The following is a 26299-nucleotide window of genomic DNA, read 5'->3' on the forward strand; positions in this document are numbered from 1 at the left end:
CTACAGAGAGAATAGGAAGGTAATTCTGCATTTTTTCTGTGTTGGTTGTTTAGGAGCACTTGGAGACCATGTGGCTGAGAGGTCCAAAGGTCCCAAAGAGATGTGAAAGTGAAAGGAGTCCACGGCAGTGACCGACGTCAGGCTGTCTGGCAAGCCTGAAAGGGGCTTGTGAGGACAGGGGTGTTCCAGGGTCCCTGTGGTCTTTCTCCTGCCCGTGAAGAGGGCTTCCTTTTGAAGCTGTGCTAGGAGCGGTATCTGAGCCGCACTGAGCTCTTCATGCATAGAAGACAGCGCATTTTCAGTTGGTTATCTCCCCTCAAAACTTCTACCAGCTCTCCTACTTAACAATCCCACACCCTTGGGGGAAAACAGGAACAGAAAATATATGCAAAATGGCCCTCCATTTTGATAGAGGTATACGCAGCTGCTGACTTCAATCTTTTTGCAGCAGCTCCCTGAGAGAATCAAGAATCAAGGATGCCACAGAAGCCTGGGGACTGGGGCTCAGGACACACCGGAGACGATGAAGGTACGGAGCTCGGAGGTTTAGGACTTGGATTGGACGCTGCTGTTGGGGGGGAAGGGAAGACAGGGAAATGCAGGCCAAGTCACAGGGTTCAATCTACTCACCCCTGGCCCTGGATCCCAGGCTGTACAGCAAGGCTAGCAAAGCCTTCCCACAACTCCCCTCCTGCCCGGGACCCTGAGACGATGGGTAGCAATGCGGTACAGTGAGTCCAATCCCGATTCACCCTTTACTCGCTGTGTGACCCTCCTCTGATCTCCGGGCTTCTCAAGTGTCGGACGAGCACGATGAAAATGTACCCGCCTATAGAAGCAGTACAATTCACACACCGCTCTCAGCACAGTGCCTGGCACTGGGATAAACACTCAGCAAATGCTGGGCGTTACGATTCCTGTGCAGCTTGGCCCTTCTCGCCACCAGAGCCCGAGAAGAGACCCCTCCCTTGCCCCTGATCCCAGGGAAGGGCTGAGACTGGCCCTCCTAATATCATATGCTAGCCCTGCACCGGTTATAGCATCTAGGGTAACTGAGAAACAGAATTGTGCCTCTTGCAGCCCTAATTGGTATGGAAGCAAGGCTCTATACGGGAAAGGAAAGCTTCCTGGCAAGACCCAAATAAAAATAATATGGTCCTTTACACCTGCCTACTGACTAGGTTTGCCCCATGAATGGGATACAGATCAGACCCTCTCAGTCAACTGAGTTTCCGTCCTTTCCCAACGGGCCAATCAGACCCCGATTTTCTGACAACTCTGGTGTCCTTTCTGAGAATGTCTAAGAATTCTGGGAGAATAAATCCATCCCATGTCATAACTCTGCTCCTGGAGAGCAGAGACTTTATCCAGTTCATTGTCACAACCCAAGCATCCAGCACCAGGTCTGGCACCTAAAACACACCCGATAAATATGTTACTGAATGTGAGAGTGAATAAATGGAACATGAAATTTTCAAAGGAAAAAACCATCAAGGGAGATTACTTCCCAAAGATCAAAGAGAAACTTTCTGACAGTTGAGTATTTTTCCTTGTTTTCTTTTTTGTAGCCACATTTAATAAGCATTAATGGCAGTCGAGGCACTGACCTAATCACTTTGTCTATCACTGCATTTAATTCTCCCAACAACACTCTGAAAGTTGCTCTTGACATAGGCAGTGTGGTCTGATGGTAAGGAATACAGGCTAGGGCTTCCCTGGTGGCGCAGTGGTTGAGAGTCCGCCTGCCGATGCAGGGGACACAGGTTCGTGCCCCGGTCCGGGAAGATCCCACATGCCGCGGAGCGGTTGGGCCCGTGAGCCATGGCCGCTGAGCCTGCGCATCCCGAGCCTGTGCTCCGCAACGGGAGAGGCCACAACAGTGAGAGGCCCGCGTACCGCAAAAAAAAAAAAAAAAAAAAAAAAAAAAAAAAATCAAGAATACAGGCTTTACAAAAATCGGGACGGCCCTCTATTACCAAATACCACTTTTGCGACATGCGTTGCTCTTGCCGTAGTTCTGGCACCTTATCGTTTTATTAAGGACCTTGTGTTTTTTACCAACTTATTACTTGAAATGATAATACAGCCTGTCTGTTTGCTGTTTCAAGACTGTGATATATTTTTCCTAGTGGTTTGGTTTTAAAAACACATAAGACTTAATTTTTCTTCAAAAAAAAAAGAATACAGGCTTTAGAATTAGACCCGTGTTCAAATCCTAGCTTCAGCTGCTTCTAGCTGTGTGCTCTTGGATCAATTACTTCTCTCCTTGAGGCTTTCCTTGTCTAGAAGGTGGGAATGACAATATATACCTGATGGAGTTAATTTATTTAAAATGTTAATGCATGTGAAGACTTTAGCACAGTGCCTGGATCACAGGAAATGCTCAAGAAATAGTGACTGTTATTCTTCCGGCCCTCTTCCTCTTACATGGAGAAAGAGCTTATCAGAGAGGCCACAGATGCTCACCGCAGGATGTGATTCCAGGAATGAAAGGCATTTCCTGTGTATGGGAGAGGATGGCACCGAATTCCCTCCCCTTTCCACCCAGACCTGCTACTAGATTGCCTTTCTAGTTCTCTTAGCACCTAGGAGGGACCCTGTAACTAGCCTTTACCAATGGAATATACACAGGAGTAATGGGTCACTTCAAGGCGGACGCAGTTAAAAGCAGGTGTGACCTCTCCACTTTGGTTCACTTTCCTCGTCTTCCAGCTGGATCATGCCACATAGCACAGAAGGCACGTTACGGAGGTGGGTCCCTATACGGCTACATGAAGCAAAGCCCTCCTCCAACCCATTTAGGACTAAGATACAAACAAGAAACGACTGGTTCACGTGAAGCCACTGAGATCCCACGTAGCTGCTACCTCTTGCCTACCCTAACCACACTATTTTTATTTAATGACGTTCTTGTAATATCCAAGATGACATCTATTCTACTTATTCTTCAGGTCTAATGGTATAAGCAGCCAGCAGATGTGCTCTCATGGTGAGAGATTATGTTCCTTGGAGAGAAAGAGCACTGGGAATCGATTCCAGTGGTCTGAGGGATTCCTAAGAAAAAACATGAGATGTGAAAGGAAGTCCCGTGTCTCCAGCGGCCCTGCCTTCCAGGTTCCCCCACTGGGCAACAACCCCATGACTACGGAGAGTGCTAAGCTTCCACTTAGGTTAGGTTCTGGCAGAATGTCTTCATCTCCAGCTGTTTCTTTTTTTTTTAATTTTTATTTATTTTTGGCTGTGTTGGGTCTTCGTTGCTGCACGCGGGCTTTCTCTAGTTGCGGTCAGCGGGGGCTACTTTTCGTTGCGGTGCGCGGGCTTCTCATTGCGGTGGCTTCTCTTGTTGCAGAGCATGGGCTCTAGGCGCACAGGCTTCAATAGTTGTTGCATGAGGGCTCAGTAGTTGTGGCTCATGGGCTCTAGAGAGCAGGCTCAGTAGTTGTGGCACACGGGCTTAGCTGCTCTGCGGCACGTGGGATCTTCCCGGACCAGGGATCGAACCCGTGTCCCCCGCCTTGGCAGGTGTATTCTTAACCACTGAGCCACCAGGAAAGCCCCTCTAGCTGTTTCTTGAGAAAACTCAGAACAGCCCAAGGATAGGACTGTCCATGGCTAGATGACTTGTAATCACAAAATCTAGGTTCCAATGGTAAGTGTACTTTCTGTGTTCTCTTTGCCTCTCTTTTCCCAGAGATTTCTCTCGCACCTAGAAACAGTTTAACCCAATCCTGGCTAAAGCTCTGGTCTGGCTTTGCCCAAATGGTGACCAACACCACTATGGACTTTAATACAGGACCAGTCACTGGAAACACAAGGTCCACTGGAGTGAAATATATTGGAGATCCCATGGCGCCTGGGTCCAAGTCCCTTCCTTTCCCGTGACTAGCTGTGCAGGGGTGAGGAGAGGATCCTAGGAGTAGGTGGCGCTCCTCCTTAGCTACAGGTGACCACGCCAACTCCCGCCGGTCACCTCCCAATTGTTCATTCCCATCCTTAAAGAGAACCAGCAAGAAAAGTATCTGCTCACTCCTATAAAATGGTAGACTCCCAGGTGTGCATCTGGGTGCTTCTTTGGTGTGCCAGATGTGCTAGGCTCCTTTCTAATTTATCATCTCCAATGCTCACAGTAACCTTGGAAGAAAGTTATTTCCCCCAGTTTAGAGGTGATAAAATTGGGGCTTGGGGTAGTGAAATATAGTACCATGCTGGGGTTACTTGGCTGTGCTATTCAAAGTATCACACGCCACACATAGTGTACAAAGTACAGTCCGAGCAGAGCAGAAAGTACCTTCTAAACTCCCGGCACCATTTTTGATGTGTCAAAGGATGTGAAGAAAAAGGATACCTGCTCCACCCACCTTATAGAATTAAAGCACTAGAGCACAGCTCAAGGGCACAAATATACACAAAGTATTTGAAAAATGTAAAACACTATATAAGTGCAAATTATTAATTAATAGGCTAATTAATTGATTGACAAGGAGTTTGTATAACATGGAGGTTAAGCGCGTGGGCTCTGGAATCAGATAGGACTGGGTTTGATGAAGTTTTGACCTCCCTGAATCTCAGTTTCCTCTTCCTCGAAATAGAGATAAGAATATTTCCCGTCTCATAGGGCACTGTGAAGCTTTAATGAGTCAGTATATACGAAATGTTTAGTATAATGTCTGACTCACACTGCTACTATTTTTACAGATAACTCTATTAGTCTCAGTTTTTTCTTCTGTGAAATGGAAAAAAATAATTCGACCCATCGCATGGTGCTTTCATAATTTGAAACTCTTTTAAGAATACAGTATGCCAGGGTTTCCCTGGTGGTGCAGCGGTTGAGAGTCCGCCTGCCGATGCAGGGGACACGGGTTCGTGCCCCGGTCCGGGAAGATCCCATATGCCGCAGAGCGGCTGGGCCCGTGAGCCATGGCCGCTGAGCCTGCGCGTCCGGAGCCTGTGCTCCACAACGGGAGAGGCCACAACAGTGAGAGGCCCGCGTACCACAAAAAAAAAAAAAAAAAAAAAGAATGCAGTATGCCAATTCTGATGATGAATCACCCCCAAACTGAACAGAGGCTGGACACAGCTGGGAAAAGATGTGGCGGGAGAAGACTGGCATCCCTGAGGCCAGCCCTCCCTGCTGCATCCCCACCCCCGCCTTGCTGCACAGCAACTCAGGCGCTCTAGGCAAGACGAAGCTGGCTTTCATCGCCCTGGCTCTGAGTTCCGGAGCCCCAGCAGTAGATCTGGCTCCTGCAGCCTCCCAGCATCCTGCTGGGAGAACACAAAGCCAGAAATGGCTCCCTTGGTGCAGGACACCCCTTCTCCCCCTCGCCCTGCTTCAGCGCCCTGACTGGCCTGAGGAGATGGTGAAATGTGTCTGCTTGGCCTGGCATACTGTGGATCAGCAGTGGGCAGGCTGGTCCTTGAGCCCCGTCTCCATCCAGATTGTCTGGTCTTCTGAATCTCTCCCGGTAGCCAACTCCTCTAGAACTCGCTGATTCAACAAATACTTACTGTGTACCTAGTTTGTGCAAAGCACTGAACTAGATACTTTCCCATTACAAGCTCAGCCCAATCTCTTCGCTCTCTAAACCACCTCTCCCGGGGTATATAACACAGTGCCTGTTCACAGCTCTAAGTAAATATGGATTGGGTAGCAGTTGTGTCCTGGGTCCTGTGCTAGTGGCTGGGTATATGGAGATAAACAAGACAAAGCCCTCTGGCCAGATACATACATTCAGGCACTAACTAACAGGTTCCGGGATTGCTCTTCTATTGACATTTCTATTCATCAACCTAATGGTTTATGTATTTAACAGTAGTTATCAGAGCTGGTTAACCACTGTCTAGCTTCTTTAGCCTTGGGCAAGTGACCTTCCCTTTGTGAGGTTCTGTTTTCTTATCTGTTTAATGGGGGGAGGGGGTGTTTTGTGATGAGCGTTAATTGAAACAATGAATGTAAAAAGCATAGCACCAACAGCAAGGATACTACTTGATCTGATCCTTCCCAAAGCTGTAGCATTCCCTTCCTGGGCAAGATAAATATATAGCATGCATACTGCGACCTTCCTTTCTTGCACCAAGGACAGACATCACTAAAGAATCAAAGCATTCTTTGTTACTCATCTCAGATGTAGCCCCAGAAGCCTTCTCAGCACAGTGATTCGGGCACATACTACTAATTGATTGAAGCTGTTGACATCCTCTATGGAACTTTTGTAGTTGTTGTTGTTGTACGCGGGCCTCTCACTGTTGTGGCCTCTCCCGTTGCGGAGCACAGGCTCCAGACGTGCAGGCTCAGCGGCCATGGCTCACGGGCCCAGCTGCTCCACGGCATGTGGGATCTTCCCGGACTGGGGCACAAACCCGCGTCCCCTGCATCGGCAGGCGGACTCTCAACCACTGCGCCACCAGGGAAGCCCCTATGGAACTTTTTTTTTGCCATCCTGCCCTTACTTCACTCAGTTGCATAGGTCTGTAGTTTAGCTGACACTCCAATGAATATCTCTTTCCTCCCTGAACTTTACTCTTGGGTCTTGAGTGTAACCTCCTTAGAGACTGAACTACATGGGCATAGGCCCAGATGCATGCAGGTGGTGCCCATTATATGTATGTATTGACTGATGTGCCTCTGATCAGCAAATGTGGCTCCCATTCTGCTGACTTGTTGAATGAACTTGGGCAAGTCAGTTCTCATCTCTGGACAATTTTGATATTATTTTCTCATAGGTAGTGTGTTAGTAGAACAGAGTGGTTAAAATCTTGACTGCTGGGGTCTTACAAGCTTGGGTTTGAATCCTGGATCCACTTCCTAGCTGTGTTACCTTGGAGAAGTCACATAACGTTTCTGAACTTCAGCTTCCTCATCTGTTAACTGGAGATGTCTTAATAGTACCCACCTCAAAAGCGTAAAGGTAATACTGCATGGAAATGGGATACTGTTTTGAGATCCTGATCTACTTGGTTTTTTTCTCTCTGTATTTTCCCCTTTTCTTTTTTACCATTTAAGCAGATCATGGGTTCTACCCTCCTTGCCTCGGGGGAGGCATGTGTCAGGGCTGAAAACAGGAAGAATATGAGAGTGTTTTTAGCTTTTGCTTTTTGGAAAACTCAAAGCCTTTAGGGGAAGAGGATTTACAGACCTAAGGAGAGAGTCCTGAAGAAACACAAAGGAAGAAAGATTTCTCCAGAGCAGAAAGAGATTGCCTCTGCTGGGGAGTGGAGAGGAGAGAAGATGGGAGGGGAAGGGAGAGGAGGAGAGGGGAGGAGGGAGAGGTCTGTAAGACCAGAAAAGTCCCATGTGGGCAGAAATGATGGGTGTCTCCATGGTAATATGTGTGAATTGATGGGCAAGCTGGGCAACCTTGGGCAAGTAAAATAACCTCTCTGGACCCGTGTTCTTACAATGTAAGGCTGTCTTTAATCACCCTACAATTTAGTGCAAGGAAATGGGACATCCTTGTGCTTAACAAGTATCTATTCTCCCACGCTCTTCCTCAACACCAATGATTCCACTTGCGATCCTCTGCATTGCCATGTTTGGGTTTAGCTCTGGGCAAGAAAACACATGGTTAACTACCAATATCTCTTGTGTCCTTGTCTTGAAGGGTTGTCCCTCTTCATGGATGGTTCGATAATCCTCTTGTTGGGCATGAAAGGCAATTCCCACTGGCGGACTCTCCTTCTGAGTAACTGCCCCGTGTGAAAAAGGACCACCACTACCCCCAGGCAACCCCTCACCCAGCCCCATGAGGTCAGCCTCCCTGCTGGGCAGGCCCTTCCCTCTCTGCTGGAGCCCAGTCTTTGCGGAAGCTTCCACTGAAGTGATCATCTAGAAACTTGAAAGCAGGAGAAAGCTAGGCCTCACCAGTGACATTCCCCATATCGTGCCTGTGGGGAAGCAAGAGTTGGGTAGGAGAGAAGACTGGCAGCAAGTACATCTTGAGTTAGTTATAACCCTAACTCTGACCCTTACAAGGTGGTAACCTTGGCCAAGTTGCTTAAAGCCTCTAAGTCTCACTTCCACCATCAGCAAAATGGGGACAGTGCTATCTACTGCATAGGACTGGGGGTGAATTCGGTGAAGTGACACCTACAAACGGCCCAGCGTAGAGCTTAGTTTATAAGCAGCAATATCTAAAATTGCACGGCATTACGACTAACTCGCTGATCTCTGGCCAGTCGCTTTACCTGTTCAGACCTTAACTCTCTTTTCGACAAAATTAACTCCTGCCATGCCTGCTAATTGCTAGTTATTAATAGACATGCCTCTCCTACTAGAATGTGAGCAACTTGAGATATCTTTATTCATGACTATGCTTTGCATATAGTAGAAGCTCAGTGCTGGGTGAAGGTATGAATGGATAATCAGAAGGGATTTCAGATGTGAAATCCCCTTGCACGAGTTTTAACAAAGGATCATAGCAATTGTGATTCTTTGTTTCTGACAAGAATGAGTAAGTACAATCATTTAAATCTCGATAGCAAAAGGCCTCAGAGAAAAACCAACAAACGTAAAGTGCCTAAATTCCTTGGGACCACAATGTTTTAGGTGTCTTACAAAGAACTAAGATTGGGAGAACAAGTTCAACCGGGCTTTATGCCTGTAAGGTCTTAGAAAATAAATGATCTGAGCTGCCATTTCTTATCATCTGTTAAATGAAATCAATAAACCTTACTTTACCATAAATATAGGGAAATGGTAAAGAAAGGCACAAAGTAGATGCTCAATAAATGTTGGTTGGTTGGTTGATTGATTGGTTGGTTGAATGAATGGATGGATGGATGGGAGAAGAAAATATCTGGAAAAAGGATGAAGGGACAAATAGCTGGAGAATAGATGAAGGGATGGATGAAATAATGAATAAATAAACGAATGGTTCCTTGATCAATAGATGGGTGGAGGGTAGATGGATGGATGGAGGGATGGATGAGTGACTACGTAGTGGATGGATAAATAAATGAATAGAGGAATAGATGATGAGTTAATGGATGGATGGGTGGATGTGTCGGTCAAGTTCGTAGCAAGTGTGAAGTACCGTGCCTATGAAGAATGACCGTGACTGCATAATAGATGCACCTAAATGGGTCAGCTTGGGGTAGGTGTTGCAATTAGAAGCCCCAAATTTCTCACTCAAGAAACACTTATTCTCCCTGTTTCTCTCCCTCCCTTCCCTAGGGAAACTTGCTTCCAGGAAAGCTGCTCATTAATGTAGCATCAAACTCCTTCAGTGAGTTTGTTCACCTGAAAATAAAACTGGGCAGTACTAGTGGACATATGTCTTGAACTATGTTCTCTCTCACGCATCACTGTGGCACTGGGATGGAGCAACGTAAACAGCTTGTCAAGAACTTCCTCGTTTCCCTATGGTGCTCCTAATTTTTCTGATCTTTCCTTCCTACACCAGGAGATTGGCAGAGCAGGCATTCCCAACAAGAGCTAGTAAGAGTTACCAGCACAGGATTCAAATCGCATCTCTGACATCACCTAGCTGTGTGAGCTTAGACAAGTTACTTACCTTTCTGATCCCAAATTTTCCCATCTACAAAATGGAAATTGTCATAATATCTAACTACCTTAAAAAATGGTTCAGTGGATTAAGTGATATACTGCAGATAAAGCATTTTGCTCAGTGATTGGCATGTAGTAAGTACTCAGAAACTATGATTAGGAACTATTACTAAAACTTTGACAGGTGAAGAAGTTGAAACACTGACATTCATGAGGTCACTGAGGCAGAGAAGTAAACCCTGGGAGTCAGAAGACCTGGGTTCTGATTCACTATTTATCTTTGGGCAGGTAAGTACCTTTTCCTCTCTGAGCCTTTCTTTCTCTACCTGTGTAATAGGGAATGGAACCCATGAGCTCGGAGATTTAGGGGTATAATCGCAGTGTCTTTTCGCCCTCCCCCTCTACCAAACTGACTCTCTTTTGAACATGAACCTTAATGTCCAAGGGCAATCACTCCTAACAGGTAAAACCAGGAATCAGCAACTATTCAAGTTAGAGACTTTTGTCACCCTGATGCAGATGAGGCTCAGGGTAGCAAAGTGACTTGCACAAAATCACACAGCTAATAGACGGTGGGATAGGATTCCAGCCCAAGCTTATCAACCACAGAGCCAGAACTCATCCAACTATGCAACCCCTTTCCCTTGGCATGTGTCATAGCCGCGTTTGCTTGGTGAATGGGAGGTGATGCCTCCCTGAGGGCTGGATGAGCAGGGTGGCTGGAGGAGTATGCTGAGCACCCAGAATTTCCACGGAGAGGGAAGGCAACGGGGTCTTTTGGACCAGAGTGGGGACAGCGAACATCAGCTGGCTGTGACGGCACCTAGCCCAAGTGACAAGACGGCAAACATCAAAAACACCTAGGAGCACTTAGACCAGTCCCCAGTTCCTGCATTCAAACTATCACTGGGGATAGACTGAGAGTTGATTTGCTAAAGGGCCATAAATGCTATAGGTCCAGGGTGGAACAGCCAGTGGTTTGGGGTGCGGATGAGTACAGGCAGTGGATGGCAATCATATTAGCTCTTTTCCTCTCCCCTGGAACCCACTGATGCTCTACAAGGAACCCACTGTCTCTGGCATTAATTGCTTGTGAGGCCTTAGGCAAGTTACTTAACTACTCTGGGCTGGATTCCTTCCATAAAAGGAAGTTAGGGAGGGCGGGATGAAGAGACTCTTAAGGCCACCCCTAACTCTCTTAGTGGCAAGATGTCCTTTCTTGGGGGAGCGGGGTGGTCACACATAACCACCCCCATGGAAGGAAGGTTTCCAGACGCATGCTCCTCCCACTGTAGTTTGGGGCCTGTTTCCCCTCAATCAGGCCCCTGCAATGATGGGGTAAATTTCTTCCTAAGGCTCCTGAGCTCTGAGTCCCCCTTGCTGTTTTGGGGTCCTACTCCAATGTGTCCCTCCTCCCTTGGCCATTAAAAGGGATGTCACTCTAAGGGATGTCTCCACTTACGAAAAGGAGCATACACAGGGGGCAGCTGTGTGAGGCATGAGGCTGGTACACTTAGTGTAGAGAAAGAAGGGGGCTTCAATGGGGGTAACACTGGCAATGCAGGCTGGTCAATGGCCAGAGGTGGTCACACCTTTCCTCCCCTTGCCTGGTGGATCCATGCTCAGTGCACAAGCTCCTGGGGTCACACATTTTGTCTGCAGTGGGATGGGGCCACTGCACTTGGAGTCAAGAGACCCGGGGTTTATTCTGGGTCTTTATAAGACCTTAAGCCTCAGTTTCTTCTTCTGCAAAATGGACATAAAACTGGCACTTAACTGTTGTGAGAATCAAATGAGGTCAACAGTAATAGTTAAACCACCACCACCACCACCACAATAATGTATCACGATTTCATGGTGTGACTTTTGGCAAGTCACTTCATATCTCTGAGCCTCATTTGTCCTATTTGTAAAATGGGAATACACTAATTTTTCTGCTTTCTTCTCCAAGGAACTCTGAGCAGTGTGGTGTCTTAGAACTGGGTGTCAGGTGGCCCGTATGTCAGCTATACCTTGGGCGTTAACATTCTGATGCTCCACAAAGTGCCCTGTGGACTCTCTGTGCCCCTGTCTCCCCATCTATAAAATAAAGAGGCTGTGTTCGAGTCCCTCCAATGTCCCCTCTGGCCCTCCCGTTCTGACTGCCGACTAAATGCCCCAGTGAGCTGACACTGGCTAATAAGGAGCTGATCACTGGGATGTGCTATTGTGGTGATGGTTTCCGGCTAGAAAAAACCGTCCACACAGTAAAGAGTTGCCCTGAGCCTACCTACCCTCTATGGGAGTGGGCTGGGCCCCAGAATCACCTGCCGCCTGGCCTTGGAAGGGCGGCTGGCCAGAGAAAAGCCTCCTTAGTGGCTGAAAGCTCTGAAATATGATCCCAGGAACAGCCAGGCTGAGTACAGATGGACATCTCATCAGGATCCCCAGACCAGGCTTTGGGCGGCATATGCCACAAGAGGTCTTCATGGGGCAGGATGCCATATCTCACAGCGAGGGGTCGGGGGCAAGAGCGAGCAGTGTCTGATCTCCTGACCACAGCAGGGAAGCTCACACACAAACCTTGATGTTGGGCAAACACCACTTCACCGAACCCAGAGCTCACCCAGGCTGACTCAGGCTACGTAAGGGCCTTGGACAAGTCCTTCCCCTTTTGTGGGTCTCAGTCTCCCTATCTGCAAAATGAGGAGCCGAACTACATGAGCAGGTCCTAGAAACCTTCTGACCTCTTAACTCTCTCAGTAAGAAGTTTTGAGAATGAACCCTCAGGTAAGTGTATTTATAAATTATATCTGTACAGTTGTTCCGATACATTATAAATATTATAAAACGTATCTTTCTGTCCTCCACGTGTAAAATGAGGAGACTGGATAATCTCCTAAAGGTCCCTTTAGCTCTAAAATTCTGAAGATGTATGTCTGTAGGTCTCTGAGTTTCCTCATCTGTACCATGCACTTATATACCCTCAATCATTCATTCAACAAACATCTAAAGAAAATGGGCCAACCACGGGCCACTGTTCTAGGTGCTGAGATACAGCAAGGAATGAGACAGACATGGTCTCCACCCTCGGTAGTTCAAAGAGTTCTCCTGTGAATCAAAGGAAACACTGCTGTTTTTGAATATTGGAAATTCCATGTGGTTCAGACTATTAGGTATAAGAATGATTTAATGAGGTGAAATTGCTACAATTCATGCATTCAACCAACATTTGTTTGGCCCCCTACTATGTATCAAGTGCAAAAGGTAAACCAACAAGCAGATTGACATGATGCTTTCGGTCTATTAGAAGAGGTACACTTCAACCAATGATCCCGTAAGTCAGTGTAAAATTACAAATGTGTCGAGAACCAAGAGAGATACTATAGTGATGAGAGTCTGTAATGCCAGGTGTGACCTAGTCTAGAGCATTGTGGGAGGATTCCCTAAGGAGATGACATTTGAGTTGAGATCTGAAAGCGGAGTAGGTATAAATTAGGCACCAAGGGAGAGGGACAGCTTTCTTGGCATCATGTGCAAAGGCCTGGTGGCAGAAAGGGCATGGAAAATTTGAGTGACTAAAAGGAGGAATGGGATGCAGCCGGAGCAGACGGAGTGAGAAGCAGCATTTTAGAAATGATCTTGGGAGAGGTGGCTAGAGGCTGTACCATGGCAGGGAGTCATCAAGGCCTAAAGTTCTGCAAACCAATGGACAGTGATGCAGGGCTTTAGACGAGGGTAAGGAGGGTGTATATGGTCTGGATTAGTTTTCAAAGAGGTTCTTCTAGCTCGACATGGAGATGGGTAAGAAGGGTAAGGACAGAGGAAGACAGTGTTACCGTCAGTGGTGTGAGACGGGATTATAACGATGGCAATTGCCTAAGCTGACTGGACGTAAAATACGATGATTAAAGTAACACAAAACACCCATGACCTTAAAATCCAAACCACAGTGACAGGATGTACAGCAGGTAGAGAAGAACGTACTTGCCATTGAGCAGACTTGATTTCAGATCCTGGTTTCGTACTTACATACTATGTGACCTTGGACAAGCCACACTTCACCTCTCTGGTCTCAGCTTTTCCTTTTCTGCAAAGTGTACTAGACTATAAACTTCTCAGTTAAGAGCTCTGGGTTTTTATTCCAATTATGACTCACCAGCCATGTTCCCATGAGCAGGTCACTTCTACTCTCTGAGCCTCAGTTTCCTCATCTGTAAAATTGGGTCTTCAAAATACCTCTCTCCTAAAGTTACTGTGAGGATGGAATCAGACAACAGATGAAACGTGTTTGGCACAGGGCTGGGCACATAACAACGCAAGGCGCTCGGCACACACATTCCCACCGTGAGCAAGTGCGCGCACACGCTATGAATGCACACGCGTCAGGCCCAGATGGCTCCTCTCTTCCCGTAGGAGTGGTAACTGCCTTGTAAAATCCCAGCTCACTTGCCTAAGCTTCACTTTCAATGAAGCCAGAGAACAGTGATCCGCTGGTGTTTCTGCTCAGCGAACCTGTCAGCGGGATGTAAGCCCAGGGAATTCAGCAACGAAGGGATTCTCCTGATGAGAAACATTTGCGTCCAGAGGATCTTAATATTTGTTTGCAACAGACAAATGCAGACGTGAATTACTTAATGACTGTTTTAGGGTTCGGCATGGTTCCTGGATTTGGTTTGGCTTTGTCTCTATGACATCTTAATTCTGTGTTTTATTTCTCAGAGCTCTACATACAGGCTGTGGCATATGGGAGCTCCCTCAGCAAAATCTCCAATGGAGATGGGGGAGGGAAGGGGAGAGAGAGAGAGAGAGAGGGAGAGAGAGGGGGAGAGGGAGAGGGAGAGAGAGAGAGAGAGAGAGAGAGAGAGAGAGAGGGAGGGAGGGAGGGAGAGAGAGAGAGAGGGAGAGAGGGAGGGAGAGGGAGGGAGGGAGAGGGAGGGAGGGAGAGGGAGAGAGGGAGAGAAAGAGCGTGCGAGCGCAGACTGTAGCTTCAAGGGTGTGTGGCAAAGGGGCTGTGAGGTGAGAGGGATAGTATAGATTTGCACCCATGGATACGAGAGATACACCAAGCCCTCACCGTCATGGGAATAAGATTTGCCACTTCTATTTGGAAGTCTAAACAGTGTCTTTTTCAATTTCCTAATCTGATTGATCACAATCAGAGTGATGTGTAAATTTCATGTTTGTCCATAACACATGGAGGGGCCCAGCTAAGCTTCTGACTCTGCGGTTCAAAGTCATCCCTGGTTGCACTAGAGTCGGGAGAGAGGAGCCAAGAGAAGCAGATCAGACCAGGGACCCTGACTGAGAGGGCAGGAGCGCCCCTGCGACCCCCTCCATCCCCCCAGCCTAGGAGCTGAGGACCTGGGAAGTCCTTAGATGTCTTACAAGGCCCTGCTTGATCTGTTTCCTGCCTATGTCTAGGGAGTCAGCTCCTGTCAGTCTCCCCCTCACCCATTCTGCTCCAGCCACACTGACCTCCTTGCTATTTCTCAAATACATCAAGCATGCTTCCACCTCAGGGCCTTCGCACATGCTGTTCCCTCAAACACTTTCCCCCCAGTAATCCTCATGGCTGGCTCCCTCCCTTCTCCAGGTCCCTGGCCACTCCATCCAATAAAGCCATCCCCGCCCTCACCCTCTAGCCTTTTGCTCAGCTTCATTCTTTTTAAAAGCACTTACTACCACCTGACCTTATACTATTTGTTTGTTTCTTCATTTACTATTTTTCTCCCCCATGAGAGCGGGGGGCTTCATGCTGTTCACTGCTATACCAAGCAGGAGCTCAAGGAAATTGTTGAATGAATGAAGTACAGCTTTGGTTTTTAGCCACAGGCAGCTTCTTCTTCTTTGTACATTCATTCCCCAGTGGTTTATTTTCTCTTTGACATGTATGGGCTCACTCTGCTCCCCCCAGCGTCAGTGGCTGCTTGAGGAATGAAGACCGGATTTTGTTTTAGCCAGCGCTGGACCATGAAGGACAAGAAACCTAACAGCCCATGCCCACGTCTGTATCCTTCAGCCACTGACAGGGGAGTTGGGAGATTTATATTATAAGGGCAGTTCCTTTCCATAGCCTCCCTTCATTAGCACTGACTGGGACTCCCCACAGAGAATGCCCCCTCCAGAGTTTAACCTGCTTTTTCTTCTGGGAAAAGGAAAGCTCTTTCTTGAGACTCTACGGGGAATAAAGGCTGTATTCATTCTGATCATTCCTTGCATTTGTAGGTAAAACTGATGAAGAAAAAGAATCATTCCCATTTTACAGGTGAGATAACTAAGAATTACTGTATGATAATAAGCAAGGGACTCCAGGTCTCACTGAGGGTCTCTTCTTCCTCTGATTTTCCACATCCCCCTTTCTTTATTCCTACCTACATTTATAGTACTTAAGATGATCTGCCTCTGTCATACACACTCCTGTCTATGTCTCCCTTTGCTGCTAAATTCCGAGGCCCTCAAATGGAAAGACTGCATTTCATTCATCTTTTCCTCCCTGATGGGCCTGACACGTAGGAATAATAAAAACGATCATCTATTATTAATAGTAAGAGCTACCACTGATGGAGCCCTCACTGTGTGCCGAACAGTGCTTCCCATATATTAGCTCATTCAGTCCCCCCAACAGCTCTTGGAGGTGGCTGCTATTATTAGTCCCATTTTATGGATGAGGAAACTGAGATTGAGAAGGTCAAGTTGCTTGCCAAAAGCCACGGAGCCAGTGAGCGTCTGTAAACAGTAAAAGGAAACATTTCCTGCGATTAGTTTGCCTTCAGGTCCTGTCGGATTTTTAAAACAGCTCTGTACAAATCTCCAGGGGCTCTTTTAGGCGACTGTAGTGAGAATAATCTCACTACAACTCCGTGAGATGAATATTTCACCGATGGGGAAAGTGAAGCGTAGAGAGGTGAAGTGACTAACAGATTCCAGAGCTGGGAAGTAGCCCAGCAGAATGTCAGCCTGGGTCCATCTGACTTCAGAGCCCAAGCTCTTCACCATTCTACCTCTTCTACCCCAGAAATATTCTCTCGCACCTCAGAGAAAGTCTTACTAACAAGCAATTACAGAACTCCGGTTCTGTTAAGCCCCTGCGAACTCTTCCACTTTGCAGGAAGGTAAGTCCAGCCACTCTGAAAGAAACGATATTTTTAAAAATGTACTGTGCCCCTGTGGGATGACTGAGGCGCCGTGGAGCAGAAGGCACCTGACCCAGGCTTCCATCCTCATTTAGAGGAGGTAGGCTTTTAGGGACGTGGTCCCATTTTGGTGGCCTGGAGTCGGGGTGGAGTTAACGGAGACTGACACGGGCCTGGAAAGCACTTCCAAGTGACATTAAGTTCGACCTCCTGCCCCCGGACAAGCCGACATGTTCACTCACCCAGCCACACAGACATCTATATCTAGAGAGCTTCATCCTGACACTAGTGAGAGTCAAATCTATTTGCAGTGTGTGTGTGTCTCCCAGCCTCCCGGGTTGCACCGACCAGCATCCTCAGATTGTCAGGACCGGGGTGGGGCTGGGAGAGGGCTAATCTCATACTGGATCTGGACCATGTGTACTCATTCAATTAATGCATCCAACTTTCATTGAACATCTACCACAGCTCGGGTCTCTAAGACAGCACAGTTGCCAGGTGAACATGGCAGTGTCAGAAACGATCCCCTCATTGACCCTGTACACCATTCAACCAATTTCACCTTTCAGAAGGAGAAAGGTTTGACCCAAACAGTAACACTCCCTTTCCAGAGAAAATGTTCATTCATCGCCAGGGCAAGCATTTTCCCTGACCCTCGTCTCCTGGCTCTTAACCACAGGACATCGCCTCCCAACAGCCCCTCACTCTGCTCCTAGAGACAGAGTCAGCACAAATGTGCTAACTGATCTCTTGGCACGAAGGGGAGACTTGAATTAAGTGGTTCAAAGGCATTTTCCCTGCCTTACAATTTGGCCGTCTTTCCCTTTATGCAGTAAAATCTCCAATCGTTTGGAATTTATGATCCTTTAGACAGGGACTGGGCTGAAGTCTGCTTCTGGACTATTCTGCATGGAAAGGATTTTCGAAGAAAATTAATAGCTTGCCCAAAGAATGGTAAAGGGAATGCATAGTCTACTTAAGCGGGCCACCTCTCTAGCCCTTTACAAACACTCCTGTAACTACAAACAACTGAGATACTAATTACAAATGATAGTTACGTGTTCATTACGTCCTCAACTACTCTTTGTTGATCTGAATATTACAGTTTGAGTTGGCCTCCGACACTAGGTTTCCCACTTTCAGCCTAAACTTCTCAGGTGAAAACTTTTCTGGACTAAGCAATTAAAAAAGAGAATGACTTAATGCCAGGAAAACGACTATACTTCTTTGGCAGGAACAAAAGAGGGGGTCTCGTACACTCCAAGTATCTTATTGATTCATGCTGGCTCTCTTCCAGCTGGTACAGGGTGAGGTTTGCCTGGGATACTTCCCATTAGAGCTTCCATCCTGGAATAACCACCCACAGGCAACCCTTTTCACTCTTGATATGAACTACAAATTATATTGTCACTCTAGAGTTGATGGGCTAGGGATTAAAACTATGGTTTTCAAGGAATTTGAGCCTTGGCTAGACTGGCAGTGCTTGGTCATCCCTACACAAAACAGAATAATCTTCCATAGGGATGTCGCACCAATCCATTCTGAATCCAGACAATTCTTCACCAGCCCTCCACCCCCTAACTGAAAGCATCAGATCACAAAGCAGCTAACCTCCCCTCAGGGAAGGAAATATAGGACCTTAGGGAGGAAAATATGGGACTGCTCTCATCCCACCCACCCCACCTCCTGTCGCCTGTCAGGAGCTGAAATCTCACAATTTTTATGGTCAGCATTACCAGGGTGAGAAATGGGTAGGCAGGAAAAACACAATACTGGAAGGAACTGTAGATTTCCTTTGGCCATTAGAGCTCTGAGCTGTTTGTTTTAAACAATCACTCTGTCCCTCGCACTGTGGGAAGTGCTTCACCTGACTCAGCCCTCCTAACTCACTGCCTGAGACAGCTACGATTATTGTTTCTATTTTCAAGCTGACAGAACAGGCTCAGCAAGGTAGAGCCACTTGCCTAAGGCACTCCGCTAAACAGCAGAACCAGGTACTGGGGTTCGGGCCGAAGCTCAGCTCTGAGCCCTTAAGCACCGCCTCCCACACTGCTACACCGTTCGGACATTTGAGTCAGACATCTGCTCGCAACTTGATACATTATAAAGATATTGCCTCATCAAGTATGCCTCACAGAGGCGGAGAGGGAGGGACCAGGGGATGCTTTGCTTGGAGTAAGGTTGTATGATGTATGCATATTGCTATGAAATCAACGAATTGAATGTAAGCTTCTATCCTGGTACTAAATTATCTTCAGAAACAGACTTAAAATATCCTGGGGAAGTTCACTCAGCGGGTAGTAGCCCTCATCCATAAACAAGTATTAAGTGTGCAACCAACAGGACTGGCTGGTGGTTCCTCCTCCCCCTCCCCCATCTCCCTGTAGACAGCTACTTGGGCAGATCCTCTGACTGTGAGCTGGGCCTCATTCATGGAACTAGACAACATTTCTGATGAGACCAAGTCCCCAGACTGCCTGTAGAGGAAGCTGCTGATGCTAAGCTCATGCCTCTGTCCCTTTCCTTCCTAAGAACTCTGCTTTAGAAACATGGTACTTTCACCCTTAAGTAAGCATAGAACCTTAAAAAGGAGGTAGAAATTGACCATCGCTGGATGTGGCTGGCGTGGGTGCAAATGTGGATGTTTCAGGCTTTACAGCCAGTCTGTTAAAAGACAACTCCAACCCAGCCCCCCCTCCTGAAGACTTAAACACAAAGTGGAATCTATCCTACAGAGAGGCCACGCCTGTCACAGAAGTATTAAAGAGTAAAGAGGATCCTTTCAGCACAACATAAATTAGGGACTAAATGCTCAGACTTCCACCTCGGGAGTGGTTTTCAGGGGGAAGGAGACTCAGGACGTTAAAAGACACCAGGAGTGAAATGATGCCTGGGTGGGGAGGGTTGGCTATTATGAGTCTCGTATGGATTAAATCAGGATTTGCACAAAGCTGCAGAAGCATGCGGGGTGGGAGACCTTGTGAGCAATTCATATGACTGAGAGGATGACCAGGAAAAAAGGCATGACAGGAACAGACTGACAGGCAAAAGGTGAAGTTACCAAGCAAGGTGGCCATCAGGTATGCTTATCTGAATTAAAATACCACCAGGAATCTGCTCTCCTCTCCCTGCACCCCTGAAATACATGGAATACTCGGGACCAACTGCCACACTTCTAGTTTCCAATGAAATTTCCTCTAGTCCCTTCTACAAGGGCATATTCTTTGGCCAATGCAGCACCTGATTTGCCAACAGGAGGTGCACTCCGAAGGTGGAATGGATGGCAGAAACCCAGGAAGATAAAACCACTGATGTCAAAGCTCTCTACAAAGAACCTCCTTCCAAGCAGAGCAACACCAGCTTTTGGTGGCATTTGGTGTTACTGTTCCCCTTCTCCAGCCTGTGTCACAGGATGTCCCCTCATCCCAGCCACAAATACTGGCTGCTGCTGCTGCCACTTGCCGCCTGCTACATCCTGCTGGCCCGTCATGTTTCTAGTTCACCCATTCCCAACATGGGGTACCCGTTTTTCTTAAAGACCTGTATGAGCCAGGTCTCTATCAGACTATGAAAAGTTCTCCAGTCTGAGTTTGATTCTTAAAATATAACTCCCCCATCGGTCCTCCACCCCACACCCACTGGGAAGTTCAGATGCAGCTGTGCCACAACAGGCATTCTGTCCGAAGCACTTTCCCAGACATGTTTTCAACCTACTCCCTAATGCAGCCTGCCAGGATTAATAAATCCTCCAAGTGGTCTCCCCTGGTCCACTTCTTTCTTTTTCTCCCACCCAACGACTCATCCAACACCAGCAAAAGAAGAGTTTTCATTCAGCCTTGATTTTCCCTGACAGAGGGCACAGGTTTCTTCCTTTCGTTCTCGAACTCCTCTAAATTGAATGATTTATGAAAACAATTGGGTCTTCTCTGTATTGGAATGCTTCTGTTCCCCCCAACCTCCTCTCAGTTTCACCCCACATCTTCTTCTCCCTCTTTCTGCCTTTCTTTCATTTCTTCCCTCATCCCCCCTCCATCACACTATTTCTATACCACCACCCAAGGATCGGTTCTTATGCCTGAGTTCAAAGCAATCAGATTCTTTTTGAAAAACCAAATAAAACTCTTCTGAGACCATCTTCACGCTCTTGGAAGGCTCCTCCCTGACTCTTGAGCTCAGACTCCTGGTTCTGCGTGCTGGAGACCAGATAGTTCAGCAGCCGCCGCCAGGAAGGTGTGGAGGAGGGCGCTGTTTAGGGTGTATTTGAGGGAATAGCATATGGGCTTTTGTCAAAACAGTCAGAGCTCACTAGTTTCTGAGCTGAGCACGGAAATGTGCCGCTGTCTCTGAACAAGGCTTGAGCTAGTTCAATCCTCATCTCTTCTTGTACAACACCGCTAACTGCCTCAAATCCACCATTCCTTCACCCCGTCCTCGGAGCCCTGGGATATCAAGAAAAGTTTCTCAGTCATCTCCCACCTCCACCGCCCACCCAAAGACAGCAAGACCTTTCAAACAGCGGCTGCCAGGTCAGCCGGCTGAGCGTTGCTCCCCTTAAAGACTCCCCGTCCCTCCCCACCAGCTGCCACCTCACACAAGCAATTCGTTCTCCCATGTTCCAGTGGGAGATGCAGAGTAGTGACGGAAAAGACAGGGGCTCTGGCCCAGCTGCCTGCCTCCACCCCGCAGGGCTCTGGGGCACAGGCCAGAAAGGGGGACCATCAGGGTCTCCCCTCTTAAGCAGGAGGTCATTACCTTGGCAGCGGCTTGCGGGCCGTGATACTGGCGACAATGATGCTCTCGGGACGCGGGGTGGCCACGGCTTTAAAGGTTCCTCGCCAGAACTTCTCAAAAAGCTGTTTCTCTCCTTGTTGAACGCTCGCCATGGCCAACCAAAAGGGCCCGGGGCTCCCGGGCGCTGTCCGAAGTGCTGAAACGAGGCTTCCGGACGGGGGCACACCCGGCCCCGCTCTCTGTCCGTGTGAGACCGAGAAGGGTGGGGTGGGAGAGACAGGGGTTCAGGGCGGGGGATGGGCGCCTCAGCCCGGGCCGGCAGGGGAGGGAGAAGGCTTGTGCGCCGGTTCTCTCCGCCTTCTGGGTCGGCTCTGGGCTGCGCTCTGAGCTTGCAGAGCCTCCGCGCCCCAGAAAGGGAACGTTGGGCTGGCTTTCTCGGCAGCGCCGGAGAGAAGAGGCGACGGGGTCGTCCGTGTGTGCGTGCGCGTGTGAGCCCCGGAGCGCCCGGGTTTTGTCTCTCTCACAATGTGACGTTGGAAAAGGAGGCTGGTCGCGCGAGCCGCACTTTCCTCCCCCCTCTCCGCCTCTCCTCCGCCCCACCAACTCCCTCCGCCTCCTCAGCCTCCAGCCGCCATCTGCATAACAAAAGCCCGCAGGTCGAGGGAGGAGAAAGGGCGGGGCGCGCGCCCGTCACCAGGGCCCCGCGGCTACGGAGTTGCAGCGCTGACCCCTGAGAAAAGCACTCGCGGCACCCCGAACTGAACCGGGCGTGAGATCCTGCTTCCCAGCCCCCTCGCCTCCCCCTCCGCCGCGGGCCTTCCCCCTACCCTCTCCTGCGTGCTCTCTGGGCCCGCCGCCTCCCTTCCCAACCCCTTCACGAGTCTTGAAGAAGATCTTCTATCAAGGGAGAAAAAAAACTTAATCTATCCGCCCCCGCCAACCTGCCCCGCCCCTCCGCCACCGCCTCACTTCTGGGAGGGGCTGTCTACAGCAGCAAGGGGACGGGGGACGTCTTCGGAATTCCTCTTTGCGCCTGGGTGCTGCGAGATCCCCACCACCCAGAAAGTGCCGTTTGATGGACCATCCGTCAACAATTCGGCCTCTCGCCATCTGCCGAGCCGGCCCCGCCCGCAGAGGGGTGCAGCGTTGCATCTGTGCACGCGGCTCTAAGGGCTATCTCTTTTGTGCCTCACTGCCAGCCAGACCAACGTCCTGCTGCCAAACCCATGCAAAGGAAAGAGTGCCCACACCCCACCCCACCCCATCCACTCCTGCGGAACTCTGCTGCAGCCGCTTTTCCTTAAGACAGCTTGTCTCGGGAGAGGAGTCCGTTTTGGACAGGAAAGCTTTGGGGGGTGGGTTTTGAGGGGGACATCAGAAGATTATAGGGGGATACTCTTCTGTCTGTCTCCCCATCTGCTACCCCTTCCCAGTCCAGCCCTAATCCCAGAAAGTGGAAGTTCAGAATCACAATAAAACCCAGACGCAGAGGGTCTGGGCAGAATCCCTCTCCTTCACGCCCAGGGTTTTCATTAAGGAAAAGAGACACGGGACCCCTCAGCCCATCTCTCCCTTGGAGTCCTTTAATCTCAGCAGAGTTGCTACTCCCACTCCCCAGACTTCGCATTCCTGGAAGGAGGCTTCGCCAAGTCTTAAAGGCCTCCCAGCACCTGGCACTGGGTCTTGGCCACAGTGGGAATAAACTTCTTGCTGATGGTGATCGCGATGGGGACCAAAGGGACCAGGGCACCAATGTGAACTTCCGAAACTCGCTGAAAGGCAACAGGAGGGGAAGAGGAGAGAAAGGGGGGGAGGAAGGCAGAGAGGACTCTGGAGTCACCGAGCATCCTTCCAGAAGTGTATCTACATTTGGATTTTTGGGTATTTGGATATTTGCGTGTCTGCTTGTGTGAGCGCCTGAGAGCACTGCTCGCTCTGCAGTGACCCCTTCTGGTCAACAGCTAGAGATGCATTTGCTGGCTTCTTGATGTGGGTTGCCCAGCCAGCAGGTGGAGGTAAGGGCTGGGGAGCTTGGAGGTGAAGGAAAGTGGAGGCTAGGCCCAGATGTGTTCCCTTCTCTCCCTCCTGCCCCAAATTCCCCACTCTCCCATCACTCTCAGGCACTATTTCCCACCCTGAAGTTGCTGTCATTTGAAATGCCATTGAGAACTGGCTCTTTAAGTAGCCCGGGATATTTGACACCATCCTTAGTCATGACATTGTGGTCTGAATTGAGTCACATGCCAGGGGAGAGGTAGATGGGATCCTACCCCCACCAGATCAATCAACATTTCCCAGCATGTTCCTGTTCTAAGTTCTTAGAATGTTGATAAAGTTTCCATTTGCACAATATTGTCTCTTTTGAACCTGACCAGCAGCCAGGTAAGGTGGGAGGGGAAGCTGTTGCTATTGCATTTTAAAGGTGAGGAAGTTGAGGTGTAGGATGGTCAAGTGACTTGCCCAAGGTGATTCTATAAGAGCAAAGGAAGTCTGTACAAAATACAGTTTCTGGTTTTTCGTGGTGGATAGGGGATCTTGGGATACCAGGCACCCCAGGGTGGCACACTGTGAAAACTGTCAGATACCAAAGGAGGCACCTACTGAGAAGCACACAGTGTTTAGACTTCTACGTTGGGAGTCTTGGGTGATAAATTCAGGGCCTCGAAGCCAGACTGCCTGCCTGTGTTCAAATCTCAGCTCGGCTATTTCCTAATTGTGTGATCTTGGAAGAGTGACTTCACTTGTCTATGCCTCAGTCTCCTCATCAGTCACATGAAATTCTATAAAAATCAAATACCATGTGTGTAAATGGACCTTAGGTCTGGCTTCTCCAATGCGACTCAAACTCCAGTTCCTCCATCACTTTATCAATGCGTAACCACCTTGTTCTCATTCCCATAGGATATTGCTCTCTGTTTTACCAGGTGCAATCAGTCACCATGCTGAGACCTTTCAGTATGCTGGTTAATGAATACAAGCATGTGGCACGATCACTGCCTATCCTCTGTGCTACGCCGGTGTCAGCACTCTTTCTGAGACAAGACCTCAGAATCCTTCTCCACACATTCTTTAGATAGCCACCACTAAGTGGTTGGAGTTGGCATTCCAATTAAAATCAATTTGCTGGCCAAGTCTAGAGAGTACTTCTTTACCTGAACGGCATTGTTCTTTCATTAGAAAAAGGGAGACCAGGGAGAAGGGATTCCAGGATTTGCAAACCCAGGTACTCTAGAGCAGGAGCTAAAGAGATTCTTATACGTCCTTCTCTCTGATGATGCAAAAAGGCAGTACCACCAGCTCAGAGAAATAGCTGCCCCTCCTCCTGAGGCAGTTCAAATCCCACCTCACTAACATGACTGTGTTGAGGTAAACCCCTTACTCTCTCTGTCCATAAATTCTCTGAGTATAATATGGCTAATCATTATCCACCATCATCAAGGGACACCAGGGTACTTGACAGTCTGTACCCATTTCCAAAAGTCCAGTGAACAGTAAATGATTCAAATAATTACTGAGATAATGGGAAATATGATAATGAGACCAATTCATCTATCTTTGTGCCCTTAAACAGGATCATGCTAAACTATTCAAATTACAAGATTCTGTATTTTTTCGTACAGACTTTTAAGGAGAAAAAATGATTCTATTACTCAGGGCTTACTAATCCCACTTCTTGAAAGTTCTACTTTATGTTTAATCTGAATCCCACCTTCTCTGTTTAATATCCATTTCTCTTCTAGAATATTGATATAAACTGCTCCAAATGCCCCTGGACCAACATGGATAAACCAGGAGTCCTCCTTCCTGGTTGTGTAGTTCCCAAGAGTCTATAAGACAAATACATTCATTGCTGTCTCAGATAATAATAACTGCACTTATCGAGTGTTACTATGTTCTATGTTCTAGTCACCATTTGTGTTAAACCTTTGATAAACGTTATCTCATTTAGGGCAGAGACCTAAATAGACATTTCTCCAAAGAAGACATCCAGATGGCCAACAGGCGCATGAAAAGATGCTCAATGTCGCTAATTATTAGAGAAATGCAAATCAGAACTACAATGAGGTGTCACCTCACACCAATCAGAATGGCCATCATTAAAAAGTCTACAAATAATAAATTCTGGAGAGAGTGTGGAGAAAAGGGAATCCTCCTACACTGTTGGTGGGAATGTAAATTGGTGCAGCCACTATGGAAAACATTACAGAGGTTCCTCAAAAAGTTAAAAACAGAGTTGCCATATGATCCAGCAATCCCACTCCTGGGCATATACCCAGACAAAACTATAATTCGAAAAGATACATGCAGCCCTATGTTCATAGCAGCACTATGTACAATAGCCAAGACATGGAAACAACCTCAATGTCCATCAACAGATAAATGGATAAAGAAGATGTGGTATATATATAAAATGGAATAGTACTCAGCCATAAAAAATAATGAAATAATGCCATTTGCAGCAACATGGATGGACCTAGAGATTATCACACTAAGTGAAGCAAGTCAGAAAGAGAAAGACAAATATCATATATCATCACTCATATGTGGAATCTAAAATATGATACAAATGAACTTATTTACAAAACAGAAATAGACTCACAGACATAGAAAACAAACTTATGGTTACCAAAGGGGAAAGGGGGAGAGGGATAAATTAGGAGTTTGAGATCAGCAGATACAAACTACTATGAATAAAATAGATTAAACAACAAGGTCCTACTGTACAGCACAGGGAACCATATTCAATATCCTGTAATAAACCATAATGGAAGAGAATGAAAAAGACCATATATATATATATTATATTGGGTTGGCCAAAAAAGTTCATTTGGCATTTTCCATAACATCTTAATTACATCATAAATATAATTAATATATTTATATATACGTAATCTATTATATATATATAACTGAATTATTGTATATATATATATATATATATATATAA

At 47.6% G+C, this 26299-nt stretch overlaps 1 protein-coding gene across 1 annotated transcript in view; it reads right to left on the reverse strand.

Moving 5' to 3' along the window:
* The window catches only part of SRRM4 (serine/arginine repetitive matrix 4), a 161739-nt gene extending 140236 nt beyond the window's left edge, over positions 1 to 21503 (reverse strand). The window contains exon 1 of the mRNA XM_060029376.1: positions 21373 to 21503. Within this exon, the coding sequence (XP_059885359.1) occupies positions 21373 to 21503 (131 nt within the window). The remainder of the gene's footprint in view (positions 1 to 21372) is intronic.
* Between the last annotated feature and the right edge of the window lie 4796 nt (positions 21504 to 26299).

The sequence above is a fragment of the Delphinus delphis genome, chromosome 13, assembly GCF_949987515.2.
Source record: "Delphinus delphis chromosome 13, mDelDel1.2, whole genome shotgun sequence".
Taxonomy (NCBI): Eukaryota; Metazoa; Chordata; class Mammalia; order Artiodactyla; family Delphinidae; genus Delphinus; species Delphinus delphis.